At 41.6% G+C, this 25,018-nt stretch overlaps 1 protein-coding gene across 1 annotated transcript; it reads left to right on the top strand.

Moving 5' to 3' along the window:
* The first annotated feature begins 13,452 nt into the window (after positions 1-13,452).
* Positions 13,453-24,921, top strand: LOC308398711 (hatching enzyme 1.2-like). Its single transcript, XM_080885489.1, has 10 exons — positions 13,453-13,578; positions 13,825-13,855; positions 14,065-14,130; positions 14,284-14,433; positions 15,623-15,740; positions 15,873-16,051; positions 17,707-17,788; positions 18,498-18,622; positions 24,344-24,392; positions 24,704-24,921. Exons 1-9 carry the CDS (start codon positions 13,516-13,518, stop codon positions 24,385-24,387), a joined length of 858 nt encoding a protein of 285 aa, XP_080741615.1. The 5' UTR covers positions 13,453-13,515; the 3' UTR covers positions 24,388-24,392; positions 24,704-24,921.
* Positions 24,922-25,018: the final 97 nt, after the last annotated feature.

Raw genomic sequence — 25,018 nt, 5'->3', positions numbered from 1 at the left:
ACACCCAGCATACATCATTAGACATACACGCACAATTAAGGGCATGCTGAGGTTTGTCACATGGAATGTAAATGGAGCTGGCACCAGAGGAAAGAGGTTAAAAATATTTAACCAGCTTAAAAAACTACAGGCAGATGTTGTTTTATTACAAGAAACTCACAAACCTGTCACAGGTTTAAATGAACTTAAAACACCTGAGTTTCCTAACGTGTTTGCAGCCGGTTATAATTCTAGACAACGGGGGAGTAGCAATTTTAATACATAAAAATGTTAATTTTACAGTACTCGATACAGTTATAGATCCAGAGGGTAGATTTCTAATTATTAAACTATCAATATTGAACAAAAAACTATGTATTGTTAGTATATATGGTCCAAATGTTGATGAACCCTCATTCTTCCACGGTTTTTTTAGTGCACTCTCTGAACACCTTGATTGCACACTCATTCTTGGCGGTGACCTCAACCTTGGACTAAATGAAGAAATGGATAGGCTCAACACAACAGGAACTCAGCGTAATTGGCAGTCCACAAATATAATCAAACAGTATATGAACGACTTTGGTCTTTGCGATGCATGGCGCTCTCTTCACCCCACCAGTAAGGAATATACTTTTTTCTCGCATGTTCATCACTCTTACTCTCGTCTGGATTATTTTTTGGTCAGCAGCTCACTGCTGAACGACATTTCAGACACTGAGATTCATCCTATAGCTGTCAGCGATCATGCTCCTGTATCTTTAACACTAATGCACAAGAATAATACTACGCCAAGTAAAAACTGGAGATTTAATATATCACTACTTAAAGATGAAGACTTTATTAAATACTTTAAAAAGGAATGGACTTCATATTTAGACTTTAATGACACTCCCGGAATATCTGCTTCTGTTCTATGGGAAGCAGGGAAAGCTGTGATGAGAGGTAAAATAATTTCTTTCTCATCACACAAAAAGAAAGAAGAAAACAAAAATATTCAGGAATTAGAAAAAACCATCAAATCACTAGAAGAAGCCTACGCGTCCCACCAAGATCAGGAAACATTGAACAAAATATGCAAAACAAAACTAGAATTAAATGAAACTATTAATAAAAAATCACAATTCCTTATACAAAGACTTCGCTTGCAGAATTTTGAACACAGTAACAAATCAGGTCGATTTCAGAATCAGAATCAGAATCAGAATCAGAATACTTTATTGATCCCTGGGGGAAATTATTTTTTGTTACAGTGCTCCATTTTAAACCAACATTAAGACAAGACAGACAATACGCTAACTAAGAATAGTACAATATATACATATATATACATACATACATACATAAGTCACTTATAAATAAATATTTGGAAAAGAAACATGTGTAGCTGTAGCAGCAAACAGTGTGTTAAGTGGATGCGTTGTACAGGGAGATGGCCACAGGCAGGAATGATTTCCTGTGTCGTTCAGTGGTGCTTTTCGGTAATCTCAGTCTCTCACTGAACGAGCTCCTGTGACTGACCAACATGTCATGGAGTGGGTGGGAGGTGTTATCCAACATTGTCTTTATCTTGGACAGCATCCGCCTCTCCGACACCACCTTGAGGGAGTCCAGCTCCATCCCCACAACATTGCTGGCCTTACGGATCAGTTTATTAAGTCTGTTGGCATCTGCGACCCTCAGCCTGCTCCCCCAGCATGCAACAGCATAGAGGATCGCACTGGCCACCACAGACTCATAGAAAATCCTCAGCATTTTCTGGCAGATGTTGAAGGACCTCAGTCGCCTCAAAAAATAGAGACGACTCTGGCCCTTCCTGTAAAGTGCTGTGGTGTTTTTAGCCCAGTCCAGTTTATTGTCAATGTGTACTCCAAGGTATTTATAGTCCTCCACAATGTCAACACTGACCCCCTGGATTGAAACAGGGGTCAAGTGTTTCCTGGTCTTCCTGAAGTCCACGATCAGTTCCTTGGTCTTTGCCACGTTGAGCTGCAGATGATTCTGCTCACACCACGTGACAAAGGAGTCGACCACAGCCCGGTACTCTGTCTCATCATCCCTGCTGATGCATCCAACCACCGCAGAGTCATCAGAAAACTTCTGAAGATGGCAGGTCTCTGTGCAGTGGCTGAAGTCTGTGGTGTAGAGGGTGAAGAGGAAGGGGGAGAGGACAGTCCCCTGTGGTGCCCCTGTGTTGCTAATCACCTTGTCAGACACACACTGTGGGAGACGTACATATTGTGGTCTTCCTGTCAGGTAATCAACAATCCAGGACACCAGAGAAGCATCCACCTGCATCGCTGCTAACTTATCACCCAGGAGGGTCGGCCTGATGGTGTTGAAAGCACTGGAAAAGTCAAAAAACATGACCCTCACAGTGCTCGCCGGCTGGTCCAGATGGGTGTAGACACGATTGAGCAGGTAGATGATGGCGTCCTCTGTTCCGAGACGAGGCTGATAAGCGAACTGAAGGGGATCCAGATGTGGTCTTACTGGATCCCCTTCAGTTCGCTAATCAGCCTTCTAGCTAACCAGCTAAAAATAAATAAATAAAAAATAACTATATGTGCTGCTAAAGATTTATCGGGGAACACAACATATGATCCTGGAAGAATAAACAACATTTTTAGGGATTTCTATGAAACTTTATACTCACCACAAATAAACCCATCTAAAAATGAAATTGATCTGTTTCTTGACAACGTAACTCTTCCAAAATTACTAGACAGTCAAGCAATGGAACTGGATTCGCCACTGACGCCAAGTGAACTCCAGGAAGCTCTGATAAGTATGCCCAATAATAAGGCTCCAGGTCCAGACGGCTTCCCTGCAGAATTCTACAAAGAATTCTGGACAATTTTGGCACCAGTATTCCACAGCATGTTGCAGGAAATCGAGGAAAAGGGCAGACTACCACCAAATATGAATTCTGCCAACATTAGTCTCCTGCTAAAACCAGGCAAAGACCCTTTATTTCCCTCAAGCTATCGTCCAATTTCTCTTTTAAATGTAGACCTTAAAATAATCTGCAAAGCTCTCTCAAAAAGATTAGAGAAAATGACCCCCCTCTTAATTCATCCTGACCAAACTGGTTTCATAAAAGGTCGGCACTCCTCAACAAACACTCGTAGATTACTTAATTTAATAGACTACTCATACGATAAAAACATCGAAACCATAATATTATCTCTAGATGCAGAAAAAGCATTTGACAGAGTTAATTGGAAATTTTTATTCGCAACTTTACACAAATTTGGTTTTGGAAACTCTTTCATAAACTGGATAAGAATATTATACAATTCCCCAACGGCTCGTATCAGAACAAATGACCAGACATCCTCCAGCTTCTGTCTCCTGAGGGGCACCAGACAGGGATGCCCACTCTCCCCTTCACTTTTTGCAATTTTTATCGAACCTCTAGCAGCAGCATTTAGACAGACTACAACAATTAAGGGCATAAAATGTAAGAACATAGAACATAAAATCAGTCTCTATGCGGATGATGTGTTGCTTTTTCTGCAAAACACACAAACCAACCTCTCTGAGGTAATTACTTTAATAAACTGGTTTTCAAGAGTTTCAGATTATTCAATTAACTGGCCAAAATCTACAGTTCTCCCCATTAACTGCTCCTTCCATAATTCTTCCTCTGCCCCACTGCAATCCGGAAATATTAAATATTTAGGTATTAATGTCTCTCCTAAGCTTTCAGACTTAACTAAACTAAACCACATCCCACTTCTAAAGAAAGTAGAAGGCGATCTGACTAGATGGAAATCTTTACCCATATCACTCATGGGAAGGGTCGCCACTATAAAAATGATGATCTTGCCAAAAATAAATTACTTATTTTTGATGATCCCTAACAAACCATCACAAGATTGGTTCAGATCTCTGGATTCATATATTTCCAAATTCCTTTGGAAAGATAAACCCCCGCGTATTAGCTTAAAAACGCTACAAAGAACCAAGGATAGAGGAGGATTAGATCTGCCTAATTTTCACCAATACTTCTTAGCCAACAGGCTTCAGTTCATCTCAGAATGGTTAAAACATACCTTCTTAGTTGAGCCCTGGCTAGATGTTGAACAGGCACTATGCAAGGATCTAGAGATTTCAGACCTACCATTTATTAGCTCAAACATCAAAAGACATGAATGCTTTAAAAGTATCAACATCAGCTTTTCTCTAACAGCATGGTGGGAGTTTCTAAAAATAACGGAGTCTTCATTAATCCCATGCAAACGTACACCTATCTGGAATAACCCTGACATATTACAAAACAATAATATGATTAATTTCCCAGAATGGAGTTGTAAAGGAATTAAATACTTAGAACATATATTAGAGGGAACAGAATTTATTCCATTTGACAGACTAGTTGAACAATATGGGATCAACAAGACAAGGTTTTTAGAATATCAACAAATTAAATCCATAGTAAAAAAGAAATTTAACCTCAGTCAAGTTGAATTACAAACACCACTAAGTGCGGCACATTTTCTTACTCTTAAATCCCCCAAATTATTATCTAAAATATACAGAACACTTTCTAAATTAGATGAATCAATATCCCTTCCTACTGCAAAGTGGGAAGCGGATTTATCAGTCAACCTAGACCAAAACTTCTGGTCTCAGATTTGCTTAAAAACTTTTAAATTAATTAAAAATCCCAGTCTGCAATTAATACAATACAAAATACTACATAGAGTGCACTATACAGGTCATCGGATGTTCAAGATGGGCTTTACATCTTCCAACAACTGCTCACACTGTCAAGGCAATACACCAGACAATTACATCCACGCTCTTTGGTTCTGTCCACCAGTGCAAAAGTTTTGGCGCGAGATATGTGAAGACTTATCAAAGTGTCTGAAATGTAACATTCCAACTTCCCCCTTAGTGTGTCTACTGGGCAGCTTAGATAATGTCACTTCAGAAAAGAATATAGCCCATATGATCTTCACTGCCCTATGCATAGCCAAGAAAACAGTCCTCATGAACTGGAAAAATAAAAACAATCTTAATTCTAACCAATATAGAAATTATCTATTAGATTACATTAGTCTTGACACAGCCTCTGCCACCACATTAGATCAATTGCTCTGGACTCCTTTTATCAGCTCCATCACCTAGTGGGGGTGGGGGGTCATAGTTTGGTCCCGCCTTCACTGTTGTGATTGGTGAGGGGGTAGGGACAGGCTTAGGGCGTCGGGGGGTTCCCCGGAGACATCTTCCTTGGGGGGCTCAACCCGGGGGGTTAGGTTAGGGTAGCGGTCACGTCCGGTTGGGGGCTCTGTTGGCTCTCAGGTGACTGTTTCCTCGCGGCTGCGTGCAGCGGGGCTAGGGGAGGGTCTGTGCTGACGGACGTGGGTTACTGACCTGGCAACCTGGCTGCCCCTGGGTGGGTCCGGGATGGGCGTGAGGTTCTGGGGGCGCTCCGTCTCTGGGTTGGGGCCCGGGCCGGGCCTCGGGGGCTTGGGTCCTGGTTGGTGTGTTGCCGGGGTTGTGGGCGGGTGGGTGCATGGGGGCCCGGCCCTGGAGCAGGGTGCCGCCGGTGCGTCGAGCCGCCTGGGGGGCTCTTCAACTGGTGGGGGGGATGGTCACATCTTGCAGGAGCTTTCTTCTCTTCAGGAACTCTCTGCAGGAGGGGGAGATACAGGAGAGGTGGAGGAAGATCTCAGCCTGGGCGTTTACCGTCTTATGTAGTCTGGAAGATGAGTGGATGGTGGGGTGGGTGCAGTTTTCTCTGTGCTGGGGTTGGGTGGACTGTCCAGGGCTCTGTGGAGCCGGAGGGCGCTACTGCACTGGGCCCGGTCTGATGGGCCTGGGCCCCCCTTCCCTGGCGGGTCGCGGAGGGTGGGAGTGCCTACTGGGGTCAGCGGGGGAGCTGGCCCCAGGGAGGGGTTACCTGCCCCTCCCTTCCTTCCCTCCCCATCTCCAGCTGCCTCCCTCTTCCCGCTCCTCCACAACCACCCACACATGCAGGGCCTTGGAGTGGGGGTATGTCACCAGGGTGCAGAGGAGGCTACCCCCCCCCCGTCCCCTTCTGGCTGCCTCTGCCTCAATTTTATCCCTTAACTTAGACATTCACATTATTCACACTCTCATTACACATACATATAGGATCTTGGGGGTGGGCACAATCACGGAGTCCAATTTACCATCAGGGTGTATACCCCACCCCTGGCATCGTTGCCCACCTCTCAATTTTAAATACACTTAGTCATTGAGGGCTAGCAGGAGGGACTATGCACTTACCTGCTGCTCCTTGGCAGGTAGCTCCATGCCCTCCTGGGTTTTAATTGCACCTTAGAACACATATGCATCAACACTACAATGAGCGGGTGGAGGGAGGTTTGGAGTCTTCTCCCACCCCCATTCTCTGCGGTCTGCTGGAGCGGGAGGGCTAGTAGGAGGAGTTGGCCGTCCGACTGCGGTCTGGGGTGTGGGGCCTCCCTGCTGCTGCGGAGTCGGGGTGGTCTGCCTCTCCCCACCGCAGGGAAAAGGGTAACACCACCTGGGTCTGGGTGCAATTCCCCCCTCCAGGGGCAAGGGTACCTAGACCCGGTTTGTAGAGTACGCTTGGGGAGTGTGATTGTGTGTACAGCGTCTCTTTATGTCTGTCTCCACGTTGGTTGAGTGTGGAGTAAGTGCATATGAGAGCATGAGGGTGGGAATGGATGTTTGTGTCTGTGTGTGCCTGTATGTCTGTGTCTATATGTCAGGTTGGGTATCAGACGCCACCTCTCTGGGGACACCTCAGGCCCTCCAAGGTTTGGAGGCCTATCTCCACCCACCACCACTTCCCCTGCCGGTGGCGGACTCCCTCAGGTGTCGGTGTGTTGGTGGTTCTTTGTGTCTGGGGGTGGGCGTCCGGGTACACACCGGCTCACTCCTTGGCGGCCGCTTGTCGGGGCCTGGGGCCTGGGGCTCGCTCGGGCCCCTTTGGAGGTGGGGTGCCCCCGGCCTCTCGGCCTGGGGCTCGGTCACTCAGGCACAGCTGGGGGCCGGCGGAGCTCACGGGCGCGTCACTGCAACCCCCCCTGGCTTCTGCTCCGCGGCTGCTGGGCGAGCCCTCATCTGGGACTCTCCTCAGCTCTTACTGGAACAGTGGCGCGGCTGCCCCTCTGTTGGTCTTCCATGGTCTCTTGTGTTCTGGGGGCCTCTGGATGTCTGGAGTTTTGATCTCCTCCATACCCGCTTCACACCCTGGAGGACGGGGCTGTGGCCCCCCCCACACTCCCTAGCAGATCATTACATGGAGAAACCTTTGGAATGCAAGCATGCTGATCCACACAGGTATGCACACATGGGTATTCACAGACGCGGACTAAAGCTTTCTTGGCTGCTGCCTCAAAGCACACTGTGCGCTGTCTATCTTGCGTGCTGCACAATATCGTTTATTATTTAGTAAATATTGATATCTATGACTAGCTAGTTTATTGTGATGGTGCTTTGTTTTCTCTATTATTATGTTACTCTTTGTTGTTTGCTGTCTCCTCTGTTTGTTTTTTTTGTTTGTTTGTTTTTTTCTCCATACAGGTGACCCAGGAGTTCTTTTTTTTTTTTTTCTCTCTCTCTCTTCCCCCCCCTTCTCACCGTCTCTTCTCCCCTTTGGTTTTCTTTCTTTCTCCCCCCCTCTTTCTCTCATTCATTCCCCCTGTCCTATTTATTAAAAAAAAAAAAAAAAAAAAAAATGACAAAGGATGAACTGAAGCTCTGCCATCACGTAATGTCGCATACTGCTGTTTCTGATGTCATTTAGGAAAAAAAAAAAAAAAAAAAAAAAAAAAAGACATAAGTCCAGGGCGGTAATTACCTTTCTAGACATAAGATGTCCATCAGGATATAACCCTAAAATAAAAAGTTTAGGGTCAAGAGCTAGTTGTGTACCCAATATAATATCCAGAGCTTGTTTAATCTCTTTCCAAAACCGTTGTACTTTATTGCATTCCCAGACACAGTGGAAAAACGTCCCTTTCTCCTCTCCACACCTGAAACACAAGTCTGGGATATCACCATTATACTTATTAAGCTTTTCTGGAGTCACATACGTCCTCATTAGCCAATTATATTGCAATACTTTGAGACGAGTATTGGTAGTTTGTGTTTGTGCTTCAGCACATGCCTCCTCCCAGTCTTCGGAGGATAAGTCCTCCTGTAAATCTTCCCTCCAGGCATTAAGTTTTCCTAAAGAAGATTCAGGGGAACCCCCTACTAACATATTATATAATTTGGAGATTATTCCCTTTCCAAAGCAATCTCTTTTCATTTCTGTTTCCAAAGTGGAAAGCGGAGGGATTGACAAACACTGATTTTGAGATGATCTAATAAAGTTTCTCACTTGTAGATATTTAAATCGGTGTTTGCATGGGATATCATACTTGGAAATCAACTCCTCAAATGACATCAAAATCTCACCCTCTGATCCCACGAGATCCCCTATTGTCTTTAAGCCTTTGTCAGCCCACTTCCCAAAACCAGGGTCTGCTCTGCCTGGAGGGAAAAATTGATTACCCCATATTGGGCTAAAGCGTGCGAAAGAGGTGGGTTCACCCAGGTACTTTTTAACCTGATACCAGATCATAATCATATTTCTGACTATAGGATTTTTTGTCTTTTTTTTCAACATTTTGACTTTTGCTGAGTATAGGTACTGGGGAAGGGGAAGAGGTACTGAACTGTTTTCCATATTTGTCCAAGGCGGGGGGGATTTATCTGTAAAATAATACATCATAGTCCTCAATTGGGCTGCCCAATAGTACCAAAGTGGATTGGGACATTTGAGGCCTCCTCTTTCATACGGTAAGTACAAGAGTGATAAACGGAGCCTTGGTCGTCTATCATTCCACAAAAAACGTACAAAAATTGTCTTCAGGTGTGAAAATAAGTTAGCAGGGGGTGACAATGGGATGTTCTGGAACAGGTACAAAAGTTTGGGCATTATGTTTAACTTAAGAACATTAATTCTCGCTATAAGTGACAAGGGCAAGGGCTTCCATCTATCTAGGGATGAGGTGATTGAGTCTACCATAGGGGTGTAGTTAGCTCCAACAATGTCTCTCAAACATGGCACTATCTTAATCCCCAGATAGGTAAAACAGTCTACCATTTTGAATTGGAAAGAATTTCCAGCACCCTCTCTCTCTTCTGAGTTAAGTATCATTAGTGAAGATTTTTCTTTGTTCACTTTATATCCTGAAATCCGTCCAAATACGTGTAGTAGATCCAACAAGGCTGGGATAGACTCCTTCAGCTTTTCCAAGAAGAGAATAACATCATCTGCAAATAAAGCAATTCTGTGTTCCTGTTGGTTTACTGATAGACCAGTTATGCTCTTATGGGACCGCACCACAATGGCAAACGGTTCGATTGCTAAAATAAACAATAAAGGGGACAAAGGGCACCCTTGTCTACAGCCCCGTTTGATTTCAAATGGTTTAGATATAATTCCATTTGTCAGTATTTCAGCATATGGCTCATTATATAAAAGTCTAATCCACCGACAGAAATTATCCCCACAGCCAAATCTTTTTAATATTTCAAATAAATAGGGCCACTCAACTCTATCAAAGGCCTTTTCGGCATCTAATGATAGTAGAGCAGTGTCCGGTTTTCCCTCCTGACTATGAAGAATATCCAACACTCTCCTCACATTATGAAATCCCTGTCTACCCGCAATAAACCCATTCTGATCACAGGTAATTAGATCAGGTAAAAATCTCTCCAGTCTTCGAGCCAAAATTTTGCAAAGTATCTTTAGATCCACATTAAGGAGACTTATCGGTCTTAGGTTACCACATTTATTGCACGGTTTACCAGGTTTGGGCAGTAAAGTTATCAGGGCTCCTCTTAATGAGACCGGAAGGATTCCCTTTTCAAATGAATCCGAAAACATGTCAAAAAGAGGGGACAGCAGTTTAGTTTTAAATTCCCTATAAATTTCTGTCGGCAGCCCATCTGGGCCTGGGGTATATTAAATATGTTATAAAAAATATAAAAACATCAGTTATTTTTAAACTGTATTTTTTAATTGGCTGTAAAAAATGAATGTATTTCATTTTTCAGTACTGCGTGAAATGCTTATGTATAAAAGTGGCTAACTTGGGATTTTTATAACATTCAAAAAAGTATAGCAATGATGCAGACGTTAAGGAAAAATAAAATTAGCGTTTACGTGTTGCTTAAAACAGATTTAGTGGGACACTGAGTCAAATATTGATTTTAACTGGTTGCTTCAACAAAGTTTTCCAAACGGAGAGTAAAATACTACATGTGGTGACTTTTACTAACGCAACATTTTTCTAGTTTTTGTGTGCTCATGAACTGTGAAATATTCATGTTAACAAATCCTGATTCGCCCCTTTTAGCACTTAAATTCACCCCTCCACAGACAGCAGTAATGGAAACAGCCAGGAGTGTTGCTTTACCAGCATACAACGATACAAATCTAAGACAGTGCTGAACATCCTCAGCACAAAATGACTCTTAGTTAATTCTGTGGTTTGTGGGGTGTACCAGCAACTGAAGAAATGGGTTGAAAGAGGAAGAACTAGTTCGAACAACAATGTTGGACAATTGCAGAAGAAATGTTACTTTTCTTTGGATGTATTAATAATGCACTTTATCTTTGGTAAACTTTGATATCTAAGTAAAGGAATATAATCGAAACAACATTGATATTCATCATGTTTTCTGTTTAATAATTCATTTAATAAGACTGACACTGACACAAAGTACATAATAGTTGATATAGTTTTCGCTTTGATGTATTTTTCACTGATGCTCAGTAAATTAACACAAATCTTGACAGATTTTCTAAAACCAAATATTTGGACTCAATGAAAGGTTAATAAATTAAAGCTACATAACCAAATGAAATTTAACTGGTGAGCGTGCCATGTTAATGCCATGTTCATTGAACTAATCGAGACACCTGCAGCAAACTTAAAATTTTAGATGGAAATATGGTGGCAGGATAAAATTTAATTAATTCAAAGGATCTTTTTTTTTTTTAGTGTACTGATTCGTAGTGCATGCAATGGCTGTTTTCTCATATTCACTGCTTCTGCTTTTGCAAAACTATGTGTAAACAGGACACAATGCAATTGTGCCCACAATTTGGAGAAGTATATAAACACAAAATTGGCTTTTGCAAGTTTTGCCCTCAGAAGAATTTCATCAGTGGGCAGTTTTTGTACTTATACCTCAGTACATCACCACTTTGTAGTTTAAATTAAACAATCAAGATGTGACTGAAGCAAAGACTTTAATTTAAGGGGTTTAACAAAACATTTGCGTTGACTGTTTAGGAATGGCAGTCTCTGAAATGAGCAGAGACTCAAAAGCAACAGGAAAAATCTGATTTTTTTCATTACTCCAATGAAAATGTCAGTGCCTTTATTGCAGACACCTCCAATTTAGAATAGAACAGAATAGAATAATCCTTTAATTGTCCCACAAGGGGAAATTTGGTTGTAACAGCGGCCAAAAAGACACATATACAAACAAACAGTACACAGGACAGAAACATACACAATTTTTCTTACATATTTACATTAAGGACAGTGGTTACTATATACAGAGAGTACTGTACAGTTATTAAATAAAATAAAAATAACTACAGATAAGAGGCAAACCAGGTTGTACTGCGAATCGGTTAATTAACTTATTGCAGTTACAGCGCAGATGTGAACATCTGTGTTTGTTGGGAGCAGTTCTGATTGTACAGTCTGACAGCTGCAGGGAGGAAGGAGCTGCAGAAACGCTCCTTCATGCATCGAGGATGCAGCAGCCTGTCACTGAAGCAGCTCTGCAGCAACATCTACATGCATGGGCTGGGAGACTCTGTCCATCAGAGATGCTATTTTGGCCACAGTCCTTCTGTCTCCCACCACCTGCACTGGGTCCAGGGTGCATCCCAGAACACAGCTGGCCTTCCTCATGAGTTTATCCAACCTCTTCCTCTCAGCTGCAGATAAACTGCTGCTCCAACAAACCACACTGTAAAAAATGACAGATGCCACCACAGAGTCATAGAAGGTCTTTAAAAGCGCTCCCTGGACTCCAAATGACCTCAGCCGCCTCAGCAGGTAGCGTCTGCTCTGACCCTTCCTGTAAAGAGCATCACACTGACGCTCTTTACAGGAAGGGCACAACACTTGTGGCTCCAGTCCAGTTTATTACTCAGGTGAACACCCAGGTACCTATAAGAGTCCACTATCTCAATGTCCACTCCCTGGATGTTCACATACTGTGGACGTCCTGTGAGGTAGTCCAGTATCCACTGGGACATGTGGTGGTCCACTCCCAATAGCTCCAGCCTGTCTCTCAGAAGTCGTGGCTGGATGGTGTTGAAAGCACTGGAGAAATCAAAGAACATGAGCCTCACAGAGCTTCCAGGCTTCTCCAGGTGAGTCAGAGCTCGGTGCAGGAGGTAGATGATGGCGTCCTCCACCCCGATGCCAGGCTGGTAAGCAAACTGCAGCGGATCCAATGAAGACCTCACCAGGGAGCGCAGATGGTTTAGAACCAACCTCTCGAGGGTCTTCATCAGATGCGATGTCAGGGCTACCGGCCTGTAGCTGCTGAGGTCCTTGGGACGGGAGGTCTTTGGTACCGGTACCACAGGAGGTCTTCCACAGCTGTGGTACTTTCCCCAGTGACAGGCTCAGGTTGAACAGATATCCTAGGATGCCACACAGTTCATCTGCACAGCATCTCAGGAGCCTGGAGCTGACGCCATCTGGACCTGCAGCCTTCTGCACCTTGATCTTGCGAAGCTCATTCCTCACTTGAAGTGCTGAGATAGAAAGAGTGGATTTTGGGGGAGGGGTGTGTATGTTGGAGTCCACAGAAGCCTGGGGTGGGTGTGAAGTCCTGAGATGAAGGACAGGCGGTCCCTGAAGATGAAGGAGATTGCAGCAGGGGGGACGATGCTGTGGTGGGCATTTGATCAAACCTATTAAAATATTTATTTAGGTCATTCACCCACCCCAAGTCTCCTGCAGCCTGGGAGGTTGGTTTTTGTCCTGAGATTGTCTTCAGGCTGTTCCAATTTCATCTTCAGAAAATGAACAGCATGCTCTGGTTAGTCACTAGGAGAGTTTTGAAGCAGTTGGCTAAATGTTAGCAGAGTATAAGGCTGTAAACTTAAGAATTCACCCTATAACTTCTATCAGCAACCACATCTTCAGTGAACACTGACCCCGTGCCACTAACAGCCGCACATACATGCCTGTGCCATAACACTCCTCCACCATGTTTGACAGATTTAAATACATTGATGGTAACTATAATATTTGGACTGTGACATAATATAAAGACAGCAACAGCCTTTTTGTCTAATTTCATAATATGTTGAAACAGACGTGTTTAAGTAACAACTGTCATTTTCAGTTGAGTAATGAGTACTGGTTGAACAGCATGCCATATTAGGACAGAATTCAGCTGGCCTTTCTAACTATATAAGCCGAACACTTGTGTTTTCAGCAGGTATTTTCTCAGTCGGCTGCTCTTCTTCAGTAACCAGCCATGATCCTCCAGGCGGCTGTGCTCAGCGTGTTCTTGTGCTTCGCCCACACTTTTGTTATAGAGGTAAGCGTTGTAGTTAAGTATGCAGACGTAGATTTCCTCTCTGATTTGACCAAGATGTTTTATTTTGTTAAAATGGAATACAAGCTTTCTTCAAAACAAAACATAAGAACACAAAGAGAATACTTCTGTTTTTCATTTTATTAATTTATTGTATAAATTGGAATTTGCAATTTTAATCTTCAAGCATTTTTGAACTTGCAAACAAATCAAATACTAGTCTTTATAAACCCTTTTATCTTATTACAGGCACCTTTTAAAAAAAGTGTTGAAAACTCCGGTAAGATTTTGCTATTTTTTACATTTAGCACTTGTATGTCATCACACTATGAGATATGCTCTTATTCATGTTGATTTGTATTCATTTATTTATTTATTATAATTGGTCCATATTGGATTTGCCTGACTCCTTGACATGTCTTTGTGATGTTGTAACATGTGACCTTGTCCTTATAGAACAGTCAAACATATGTGCTTCATATTGAACAGGAAACAACACTGAGGGTGATGATTTCAGTATCTCGACACTGCTGGAGAAGGCTAATGCTAATCTTGGTATGTTCAACTTCACTTCAGTTCCTATTCATCAGTAGTAAATATACAGCTTTAGTAACAACATCCAGGGGCTAACCTTAAAAACTGAGTTGATGTGTTAATGAAACCATCGAAAGTACACGGAAAATATGTTTTTCTTTCCATACTTTACAGGAAAGAACTTGGATGAACCTCTGGTCATATTTGGAGACATAGCAGTGCCAACAGGTCTACAGAACGCTGATCCGTGTACGGCTCGAGGCTGTTTGTGGCCTAAAAACAATGGCAGAGTTGTTGTACCTTATCGAATCTCCGACCAGTACTGTAAGTCTAGATACATGGAAACATTCCTTTTTATTGAGCTTTCTGCTAATTTTTCAGGTTTAACTGAAAACTATTAGAATGATTTTCTCCGTCTGTAGGGTTTGTTTTGGGGTTTGTTTGTTTTTTCCATTAGTGGGCAAAGCTGCTTCCCAAACCTTTTCCCTCTGAGATTCCACATTTTAGTGTCCTCTAAATACAAAGAGAAATCAACGGGTTCTCATCTCAGGGCTTCAAATACAGCTGTTTGGTCAAAAGACTAAACACTAAACAAGTATTTTAATGACATACAGAAAGGTTTTTGTGTACAGAGAATACAAAGAGTTTAAAAATACTACCAAGGAAACTGAAAAGGACAGTTTATTAAAAAAGGAATTAGTCAGTTACACATAAATTTCCTCCGATATATAAAAAAAAACAACCTAAATATACATCAATCTGTATCAGATAGATGTAATATAAAATTATATATAAAGCTTTGCCAAAGCTTAGCATGGAGACTGATACAAGATATTCAGTCGCAATTTTGAAGACCTTAATGTTGCAGATGAAATTGCTGTTTTCTCGGTTCTAATGCCTTTTTCCTTCCATTGTGCTTTTGGCTCAATCCAACCCAAGAGGTGCTCTTTAATTCAAAAGTGCAGGAACTAGTTAGAGGAAACTACAAATAAAATTTACACCTTCTTCCAGTGTCACAATCAAAAAAAATTTATTTATTTTTTTTGGCAAGTTTGACAAGTTTTCTCCAGGGAATTACCTGACAAAGCATCCAGAGTGCCACAGACATTACACTGGGGGTGTCTTGTTATTGAACCTATGATATATCCCAATATAATAACACTCAAAGTTAGTTATAGTTAAGATATGTAGATAAAATGGGACAGATGTATTTTACCCTGAAAATTTCTGTTAGCTATGCCACATCAAAGATACTGGGGGGGAGCAGTTCAATGTTATGACCAATCTTTACAAGCTTCAAGCCAACATAATGAAGAATATTTTATGCTTTCTATAAATTCATTAAAGTTGTACAAAAACATCAGCTGATTTTGAGGCAGTAACATAGATTTGATTGATTTATAGGCCAGTGTAAGTAGTAAGCAGTTGCTCAGGAGTAGCAGCATTGTGCTCAGTCTTAGTTGAATATAATGCCACAACAAACTAGAACCACAATACATGTTTTTCTGTGAAGCCCGCAGGGAACGTAACGTCATCGAGCAAGGTCTGAGGTCATTTGAAGCAGCCACGTGCGTCAGCTTTAGGCCCCAGAGCGGAGAAAGAGACTTTCTGGACATTCAGTCTCGTGATGGGTAAGTCCAACACAAAGTAGGCATTTATACTTGAATTCTACAGGCACACTTTTCATCTAACGCAGGATGTTCTGAGTGAGGAAGCTGTTTTACTGGTTTGTCATAAAATTTTTATTTACCGCTCTTTTTCAGGTGTTACTCTTTTGTTGGGCGTCGTGGGGGTGGCCAGATAGTGTCACTGAGTCGCCAGGGCTGTGTTTTCCACCAGATAGTCCAACACGAGGTGCTCCATGCCCTGGGCTTCGACCATGAACAGACGCGTTCAGACAGAGACCAACATGTACGCATCTTGCTAGAGAACGTCATCCCAGGTGGGTCACATGACAAACAACAGCCAGAAACAACAGTCAGAAAAAATCTTTAAGTGGTCAGGATGACAAAAAAAACTTCTACATAAATGACAGTTCATTTACCAACAGTAGAGCAATAATCATGTTTTTTTAGAATATTTCAAACAACCCAAAGTACAAACAATGTAGGGCAAAATGTGAAACATTCACAATAATCAAATCTGTCTGTGGAATTCTTTTATTTATTTATTAAATTTATTTATAAGTTTGAGACTAATCTATTTGAATTGGAAGAATGTTTTGTTCCTCTGTGCTTTTCAAAAAAAGATGTATGTATATGTGTGTGCAGCACGGTGGCACGATGGTTAGCACTGCTGCCGCACAGCAAGAAGGTCCTGAGTTCAATTCCACCATCAGGCCGGGGTCTTTCTGTGTGGAGTTTGCATGTTCTCCCCGTGTTTGCGTGGGTTCTCTCCGGGTACTCCGGCTTCCTCCCACCGTCCAAAGACATGCAGCTTGAGGGGATAGGTTAATTGGATAATCCAAAATTGCCACTAGGTGTGAATGTGAGTGTGAATGGTTGTCTGTCCCTGTGTGTTGGCCCTGCGACAGACTGGCGACCTGTCCAGGGTGTACCCCGCCTCTCGCCCTATGACAGCTGGGATAGGCCCCAGCGCCCCCCGCGACCCTGAAAAGGATAAGTGGACGCGAATGGATGGATGGATATGTGTTGTATATTAGTCTTTTGACCTGCATTCCTTCACTCACCCCAACCTGTCACGGCGGATGGCGCCCCTCCCTGAGCCACTGTCGCCAGAGTGCTTGCTCAAAGGGGGTCATATGATTGTTGGGTTTTTCTCTGTATGTATTATTGGAGGGTCTACCTTTCAATATAAAGTGCCTTGTTATGCTTTGGTGCTGTATAAATAAAATTGAATTGAATATTAACAAAAAGTATTAAAGTTAACCAAGTAATTTTATTGTCCAAACCTGAGTAGTTTTTGTATATTAACCCTGTCATGCATGAATTATGACAAACTCAATCAGGATTTATTTTCTTAAGTATTTGTATTCATCTTTAGGCATGAAAAGATGAACACAAATAAATCCTGATTGAGTTTGTCATAATTCATGCATGACAGGGTTAAATAATAAAATTACAATGAAACATTTCATACATCTATTGTAACATTAAACGACCAGTGGGTGTGACACATCAGTGTGTAATGGTTTATTTTGCAAGTATACCATCAGCAGTGACACAAATACAAGAACACAGCCTTTAAATAGCTGTAAACTGTAGCAACCACCATGCGTGAAAGGGTTAACATAGGCAAACATTATTCAAAATGGAAGTCAGCAGCAAAAGAAGTCACACCTCTTAAGTGTAAAAGTAGCATCAAAATAAATGCACAAGTCACTATGTGGAAGCGCAAGGTGAAATGACTTACAACTGTCCCAGCCCTCCCATGTCCATATGGAGAGCTCTCTCTTTAAAGCTGGAAAGCTCTTGTGTCCATGGACACAAATCAATAGATTTCTTTGTTTTTGTGCAAAGGAAAAAAGTTACCCAGGTGCTCTCACACAGCTGTAGGGTGAACTGAACTTTTGTGACATTTTAATGCTCAGCCTGGAGTAAGAGACAAACATTGACTGAGTTGTTTGAACCCCCACAGGGATGGAGCATAACTTTAGGAAAATCAACACAAGGAACCTTGATACTCCCTATGACTACAACTCTGTTATGCACTATGGAAGGTAAGATATCAGTTCACTCCCTGAACATGCTTCAAATGTATATTTATTTAAAAATTATGTCATAATAACACAGTTTTATTTGACACAGTTTTATCTGTTTTCAGTCCTTTCATTTTCAAGATTTTAATTTTCTACATCCTGTGTACATGTGTGTTGTAATCAACTTCTCTTACCACACTGGCCATTGAGAAAACCAGTAATTCAAACCAGTATAAAGCTGTGGTAACCAATGAAACAGTTTACACATTGAGTGCTATAACAATAATAATAATAACAATAATAATGATGATAATTTTATTATCAGTAATAATATTGCAGCTGCCTACAACGCACACATTTATAGACAAAAGCCACATTAGCTCGTCACAGAGTGCTAGCTTGCTGCCTAACGAGCAAATGCTACATGATGGACAATAATGGCGTGCAGGACTTTGCCTTTGGGCTCTTTTTGGGCAGATGATAAACCTTGAAACATTTATATCCCATTCTGTTAAATGTCTGAAATGGCAATAAGGACTCTGTTTGGCAGAGTCAATTAGGTAATAATTAGGTAGATAATCCTCTTGACTGACCTTTCCCTGCTGCATTGCTCAAGCTGAAGCCCATATTATAATTTCATGTTTTTAGCCTTCTCTTTGTAGTTGTTATAATGACACTTGTTTGAGACTACAATCACAATTTGCCTTACTACTGTGTGTTTGCACCCCAGGTTTGCCTTCTCAAGAGACAGGGAGCCAACCATCGTTCCCATACCCGATGAGAATGTAGCCATTGGCAGAGCTACAGAGATGAGTGCCAATGACATCCTTCGAGTGAATCGCCTTTATACCTGCAGTATGTACCTCGTTTCTTTTCGTTTCTTTTTCTTTCCTTTTTTATAAAGAAAAAAGGAAGCTGGATTAACAGTTGGAAGGTCAGTGGTTCAGTTCTTGGCTACTCCACTCTAAATTCAATTAGTTTAATTCAATTTTATTTTTATAGCGTCAAATCACAACAACAGTTGCCTCAAAGCACTTTATATTGTAAGGTAAAGACCTCCCTCCTGTCTTATAAACAAGTAAACAGAGGTCATGGCAGCCATCTGCTTCGACCGGATGGAGGTTGCAGGAAGTGAGTTTTAGTTTCTGCAGCACTTGGACAGTATTGGACAGTATTTACATATAAATAGTTATTGCACAGTGGTGGTTTATAGAGGGAATCCTTGGAATGTGGGTGGGACTGTGTTTATCAGTGCATGTGTGAGTTCTCTAAAAACTTTAGATAATATCTTTAAAATGATAGCGGCACAAACGAAAATTTTTGTAGCACAAACCAGCAGAAATGTAGCACAATTGATTGACACCAATTTTGTTTGATTTTGTTTGGAGTGGTTAGCACCAGAGTGTGAACAGACAGGAAGTCAGAACATCCAAGTCTGAGGCTCTCGATTTACTGGTGGATTTATGTCCCTGCTCTCACCTGTGGTCACGAGCTTTGGGTAGTGACCGAAAGAATGAGATTGTGGATACAAGCGTCAGAAATGAGCTTCCTCCAAAGGGTGGCTGCCCTCTACCCTAGAGATGGGGTGAGGATTTCAGCCATCCGGGAGGGGTTCAGAGTAGAGCCGCTGCTCCTCCACATCGGACGAAGCCAGTTGAGGTTGTTCGGGCATCTGACAAGGATGCCTCCTGGGTGAGGTGTTCTGGGCATGTCCCACTGGGACAAGCCCTGGAGTAGACCCACTGGTGAGATAATATTACACTTGTAGTCAAGACCGCCTAATCCGAGACCAAGAAATAACCAAGTTAAGATGAGACAAAGACCGAGACAAAAAAAGTCTTTAAACTGCAGCCAGATGCTGTTTCGTTTACGGGTGTCAGGCATATTTATGTGTTTTTGCTTTCACACAGCCCTCCTCACCGCTGTCCACTATCTTACTCACTGAGAGGACAGACGCACGCTCCACGTGACTGTCGCGTCTCTCACCCTCTCTGTTTTTCACATAATGATATTATCCTATATCCTCGCATGTGATTGGCCGCAGTATGGAGGGATTGGAGCATAGCTGAGCCCCTGTGTGAGAGCCGAGCAGCTCTCACACAGGAATTTAAGGAAATTAGGTGAGGGTAGAAATGACTGAAAGATTATCAGGCTCTATTTTGAGTTTTGTTCAAAAAAGAATGACTTCATATAGGAAAAAAAAATCACATATGCAGGACACCTTAAACTATTTTTTTAATTAAGCAGCAAGGCAGAACAAAGTCGGGGCTGCATCAAACTGTCTGTATTTCTTAATTGCAAATGGCACCAAATTGTATTCAAACTGAGCCACACTTATGGAGCTCCACAATTCTGTTCCTGGTGTTTTGGTTGACATCTCTTGATGTTCCCATGTCACAGAAACAGGCTCTGTGTTTTGCCTTATATGCATCCACAGCTGTGCCACCAGTTTACTCACATGGACTCTACGAACCAATCAGAAGCTTCTTCAGCTCAGAATGGAATCGTCTGGAGTTTCTTATTATTTAACAATAAACTTAGTGTATATGTACTCCTACATTTGATGAAAGTGATAAAAATAGAAGCTCTGTCTCTCTTTATTCTGACATTTAACTAATTCGAAAGATATTTCAATATTTATTTATCTAAAACAGAAGTTTACTCTAAACTGATGTTTAACAGTAAAAAAAAGTTTTTATGTTTTTTCCATAAAGTGTAAACATCTGGTTTCAACTGTGAATATACTGCTGTGTATTGAAATCCCTCTTGTTTTGCATAGATATACTGAACAACATCCAAAGCATAATATATAAAATAACATCTACCAGAGTTTTTTCTTTGAAAGAAGCTCCTTATGTCCATTGTTGTGTTCATCAGTACACAACTGAAACCGAGTGAGAGGGTTTGTTTAGCCGTGGAGGGAAACAACTGAAAATATGAAATGAAAGCTAAGACTCTAAAAAATCAGCGTTGCTGTTCAGCTTTTTATTTGTCTATTTGTTGATTCACTCGAAGAGCAAGTAACGCAACCAAGTGATCAGTTTGATATCAATCTTTTGTGATACACCGTCATATTTACATTATTAGTTCAGTATGAATGATTTGCTTTGGTACCTGGTCAAACTTAAGCTCTCCTCTGTCTGCAGCAAACTCGCAGGCAGCAGCTTCTCGCTCACATGTGTGCTGTGCTCAGTCGCCTAGTGCCTGAGCTCGGATCATATCAAAATTAGGGGGAATTTACGACGGTGCGCTCTGTGCTTCGTGTAGAGATGGCACGATACCACTTTTTTATGTCCGATACCGATATCATAAATTTGGATATCTGCCGATACCGATATGAATCCGATATAGTGTTTTTTAATCAACAAAACTGTTTTTTAAAATATCTTGCTGCATTTTGCAAGTCTGCAAGTTCATACTCAAGTTTAAAACAACAACTACACTAAAGCTATTCTGTTATACCTGTATACAAAAAAAATGTTTCATAGTTCAGCAATACTGATCAATCTAATAAACTTAGACCTACACCATCCTCCCTATTCTGGTATTTTAAAGAGTACTTAGCGTAAATATTAAGCAACCTAACTAATAGGGTTCCAACTCCCAGCAACAACAAAAATAAATAAATAAAAAATAGGGAACCACCCCTCACGCTCCACCTCATGATGCTTAATCGACGTAATCAACCTTAATTTGATGCAGTGTGAAAAAAAATGCACAGAAATCAATTATTTTTCAAGAAATATTAAATAGATTCAACATCTTTCTTCAACAAAATTGCAGACTGCACAGATGGTACCTTCCCAAAGTAAAAAGTACTATAGCTTACTAGGTTATAATAGACTTAATAGTCACTATATACAGTAATGGACTTCTATTCATTTTACATCAAATTAAAACTTTGGGTGTCAGATAATTATTTATTAAAAGTTATACATTTTAAATGAGAATAAGAAAGAAAAGTATGTCTTTGTGCCCCCTTTTCCCTGTTAATGCCCTATCGGCCCCCCTGGCTAAACTTTGCTAGATCCGCCCCTGCACAGTTACCAGCGTCAGCTACGTAGAAAAAGATCCTCGAGTAGAAAGTAATATTAAATACATTCTAACAACAGCTGATCAAGCTTAAACGTGCTGCTGTTGTTCAGCCCCTGGTTTCCTCTTTCTGGTGCAAAGTGGGCCAAAAACAAACCAGAGAGACGGACTCCCGACAGAAAAGCCGATCAGCTGATCATTAAGCAGTTTCATGACTGAAGTAGCAGCGAGAGCGAGAGGCAGTCGCTTGTTAAGCTTAACGTGGGAATGCTTTACAAACATTCAGAGATGGACTTACACACTTGCTTTACTTCTCTCGGGGATAACTTTGTCGGAGATGAAATGCCAGGTTGCTAGCGAAGCTCCACATGCTATCCAGACCACCGACAGGTCCGGCATGCCACAGCTGCTCTATCACGTGATGCATACTGCTCCGACGTGCTAACGTTCTGAGGTGAGTTACGGCACGTTGCAAGTTTTGTGAGGTGCTTTCGTGATATTTAATGGATCGGATTACATTTTTTATTTTTCTCCGATATCCGATCCAGTAATTTAGGTCAGTATCGGACCGATACCGATACGTAATATCGGATCGGTCCATCTCTAGCTTTGTGTGTTGTTTTTGTTTTATACAGTTGTCAGTCAGGCATCTAACTAACAAATTACACTCCAAAAGACCCCATGCTTCTGAAAAAATGACCCGGGCTTAAGCCCAGTAAGCCACCCCCCCGCTCCGCTGATGGTTGACTCCAAATCTCCCGAACACTATGTCGATTTGAGAATGCAAGACCGAAACAGCGAGACCAAGACCGAGACCAAAGTCAGTCGAGACCAAGACCACGTAAAAGTGGTCTCGAGACCAAGACCAGTCTCGAGACATCCAACTCTAGATAATATCTCTTGGGTGGTATGGGAACTCCTTGGTGTTCCCCTGGACAAGCTGGAGGAGGCAGCTAGGGCAGGGGTGGGCATTCTCAGTCCACGAGGGCCGGTGTCCCTGCAGGTTTTAGATCTCACCTTGGGTCAACACACCTGAATCACATGATTAGTTCATTACCAGGCCTCTGAAGAACTTCAGGACAGGTTGAGGAGCTAATTTAGCCGTTTAAATCAGCTGTGTTGGTTCGAGGACACATCTAAAACCTGCAGGGACACCGGCCCTCGAAGCCTGGAGTTGCCCACCCCTGAGCTAGGGAGAGGGAGGTCTGGGCTTTTCTGCTTAGGTTGCTACCCGGCCCCAGAGAATCTGAAGAAAATGGATGGATGTATAGATGTTCCAGGTGTGTCGCCATGTGGGGAAAAATGCTTCAACACATGGTTGGGTTGGTAGTGTACCGGGGGCTTCTATTTAGGACTACGCTTCCTCCTCACCATCACTCAGCAATCATGTTTTCCCAACTGCTCGGGAAAATCCGATGGAAGAGAACTGACGGGGCCTCCGGAGCTACAAACAAGCTACATTTATAACAAGTATAGTTATTAGTAAAGTAGGCCAAGGGGTAACTAAACATCTGAGCAGGAAAGAGTAGGAGAGACAGGTGAAGAGCTAATGCTAAGCTAGCGAATCCCTAAAGACACAGTGACTGAACACTGTAAATATAATTAGTGGGTGATTCAACAGAGTGTGCTTTGGATAAAGCGCAGGAAGATTACACTATGAAATAAGACGTTATCTATAAGTTTTTAATTAAATTGGCTACACAGATAAGCAATGCAAAAATACCACTGTAAGATAGAACAGGAAGTGATACTCCAGACTGAGACAACACCAAGAAGTATTTTGAAATGACCTTGAGCAAGATACTGAACTCTGAGTCGCTATTGATAAATTTGTGCAAATGTGTGTCTGGTACTTAAGTATAAGAAAGAGCATTTACATGAATGTTTGTGCGACTGGCTAATAAGAATTTTGAGTGCTCAATTAGAGCACAAAAACACTGTATAAGTGCCAGTCTACTTGCCGTTTTTCTGCACCACCTTTAGTTTCCAAACCTACTACTGCACCCATTTGTGCTTAAAGGTTGAGAGGTTTTCAAAATTCAAACAAAATGTACCTGTACTATGAAGCTGTCTCCTCCTCAAATAATAATTATATAAATAGAAAAAGTTGGGACAAGCACAAAAACCTGGAATCCTGTTAACAAACAAGCAGAAAAACCAACGTCACTGGGGTAAAACGTGTTTGAAGATCAAATATGTACACAAAACTGACATTGGGTGATGCAAAATGGAGGGAAGAGGAAGCAATTTCTGTTTGGTATTATTGTCTATAGATAATAATATGCTTCAGAATATCATAACCATGAGAGCATGCTTATTTAATTATCTGCTTTGTGTGCTGAAGACCTTAAATTCTTTCAACCTATCTGCTCAGCCCCCGGCTTACTTTTCTACCTCCACTAGTTTCACAGAACAATCATGGAGACTAGTAAACACCAACATAGATATAGTACATCAAACTGTTCATCAAACTCAGATGTTCATGTGGTGTCTTAAAGAAATGCAGCAGCGTTTAAAGATTTCTCTCTGTTTGTTGTTTGACAGGCTCAAATGTGCCCATACCTGTGCAAAGGAACAAGTTGTTCTAGAAAAAGTAAGTAAATAAGCTCGGATGTTTTCGAATTTTGTTTACTTCATTATAATAGAAAATCATGTTCCTATACATTTATTTTACCAATTAAAGCTTTGTCAGGATAACTTTAGTGGAAACATTTGGTTTAAAACAAAAAACAATGAAATGTCATATATTTTAATTGATCAGGGTCAGAAGCATGTAGCTGGGATGAGTGAAAGGCATATAAACCAGAACACCAGACGAACACATCTCCTCAATTTACAGCCTGTGTTTGTGATTTTTTTGTGCAGATACTACATATGTGTAACATCTTCTTTCTGTTTCCACAGACAACCAAGAGATGGGAGAGATTGATGCAGCTTGAATTTTATGCTTTTCAAATTTGCCTGAAATAGCTTTGTTTAAAATGAGAAATGAAAATGTATCATTGTCTATACTTTTCACCTGTCCGTTGACTTAATCCCAATCACGCTTGTGTAATTGCTAGTCAGCTGTATGAAATACTAAAAAATGAACAAAAATAAACGTTCATTTTCATTTCTAGTAAGTTTGTTTCTTTATTCCACAAATCCTACAAGTCTACAGGTCAAAAATACACATTTAACAAGTAAAGATATGAACTCAGTCTTGTACTAGTATTTTCC

The sequence above is a fragment of the Rhamphochromis sp. 'chilingali' genome, assembly GCF_963969265.1.
Source record: "Rhamphochromis sp. 'chilingali' genome assembly, chromosome: 6".
In the NCBI taxonomy this organism is placed as follows: Eukaryota; Metazoa; Chordata; class Actinopteri; order Cichliformes; family Cichlidae; genus Rhamphochromis; species Rhamphochromis sp. 'chilingali'.
This window is presented reverse-complemented; position numbering and strand designations above follow the sequence as displayed.

What these genes read in the sequence shown, in the direction of transcription:
- LOC308398711 (XM_080885489.1), top strand. Translation starts at nt 13,516, where the DNA reads ATGATCCTCCAGGCGGCTGTGCTCAGCGTGTTCTTGTGCTTCGCCCAC. An exon ending in TCGAATCTCCGACCAGTACT is followed by an intron (nt 14,434 to 15,622) that starts GTAAGTCTAGAT and finishes TTTTCTGTGAAG; the next exon opens with CCCGCAGGGAACGTAACGTC. An exon ending in GCTAGAGAACGTCATCCCAG is followed by an intron (nt 16,052 to 17,706) that starts GTGGGTCACATG and finishes GAACCCCCACAG; the next exon opens with GGATGGAGCATAACTTTAGG.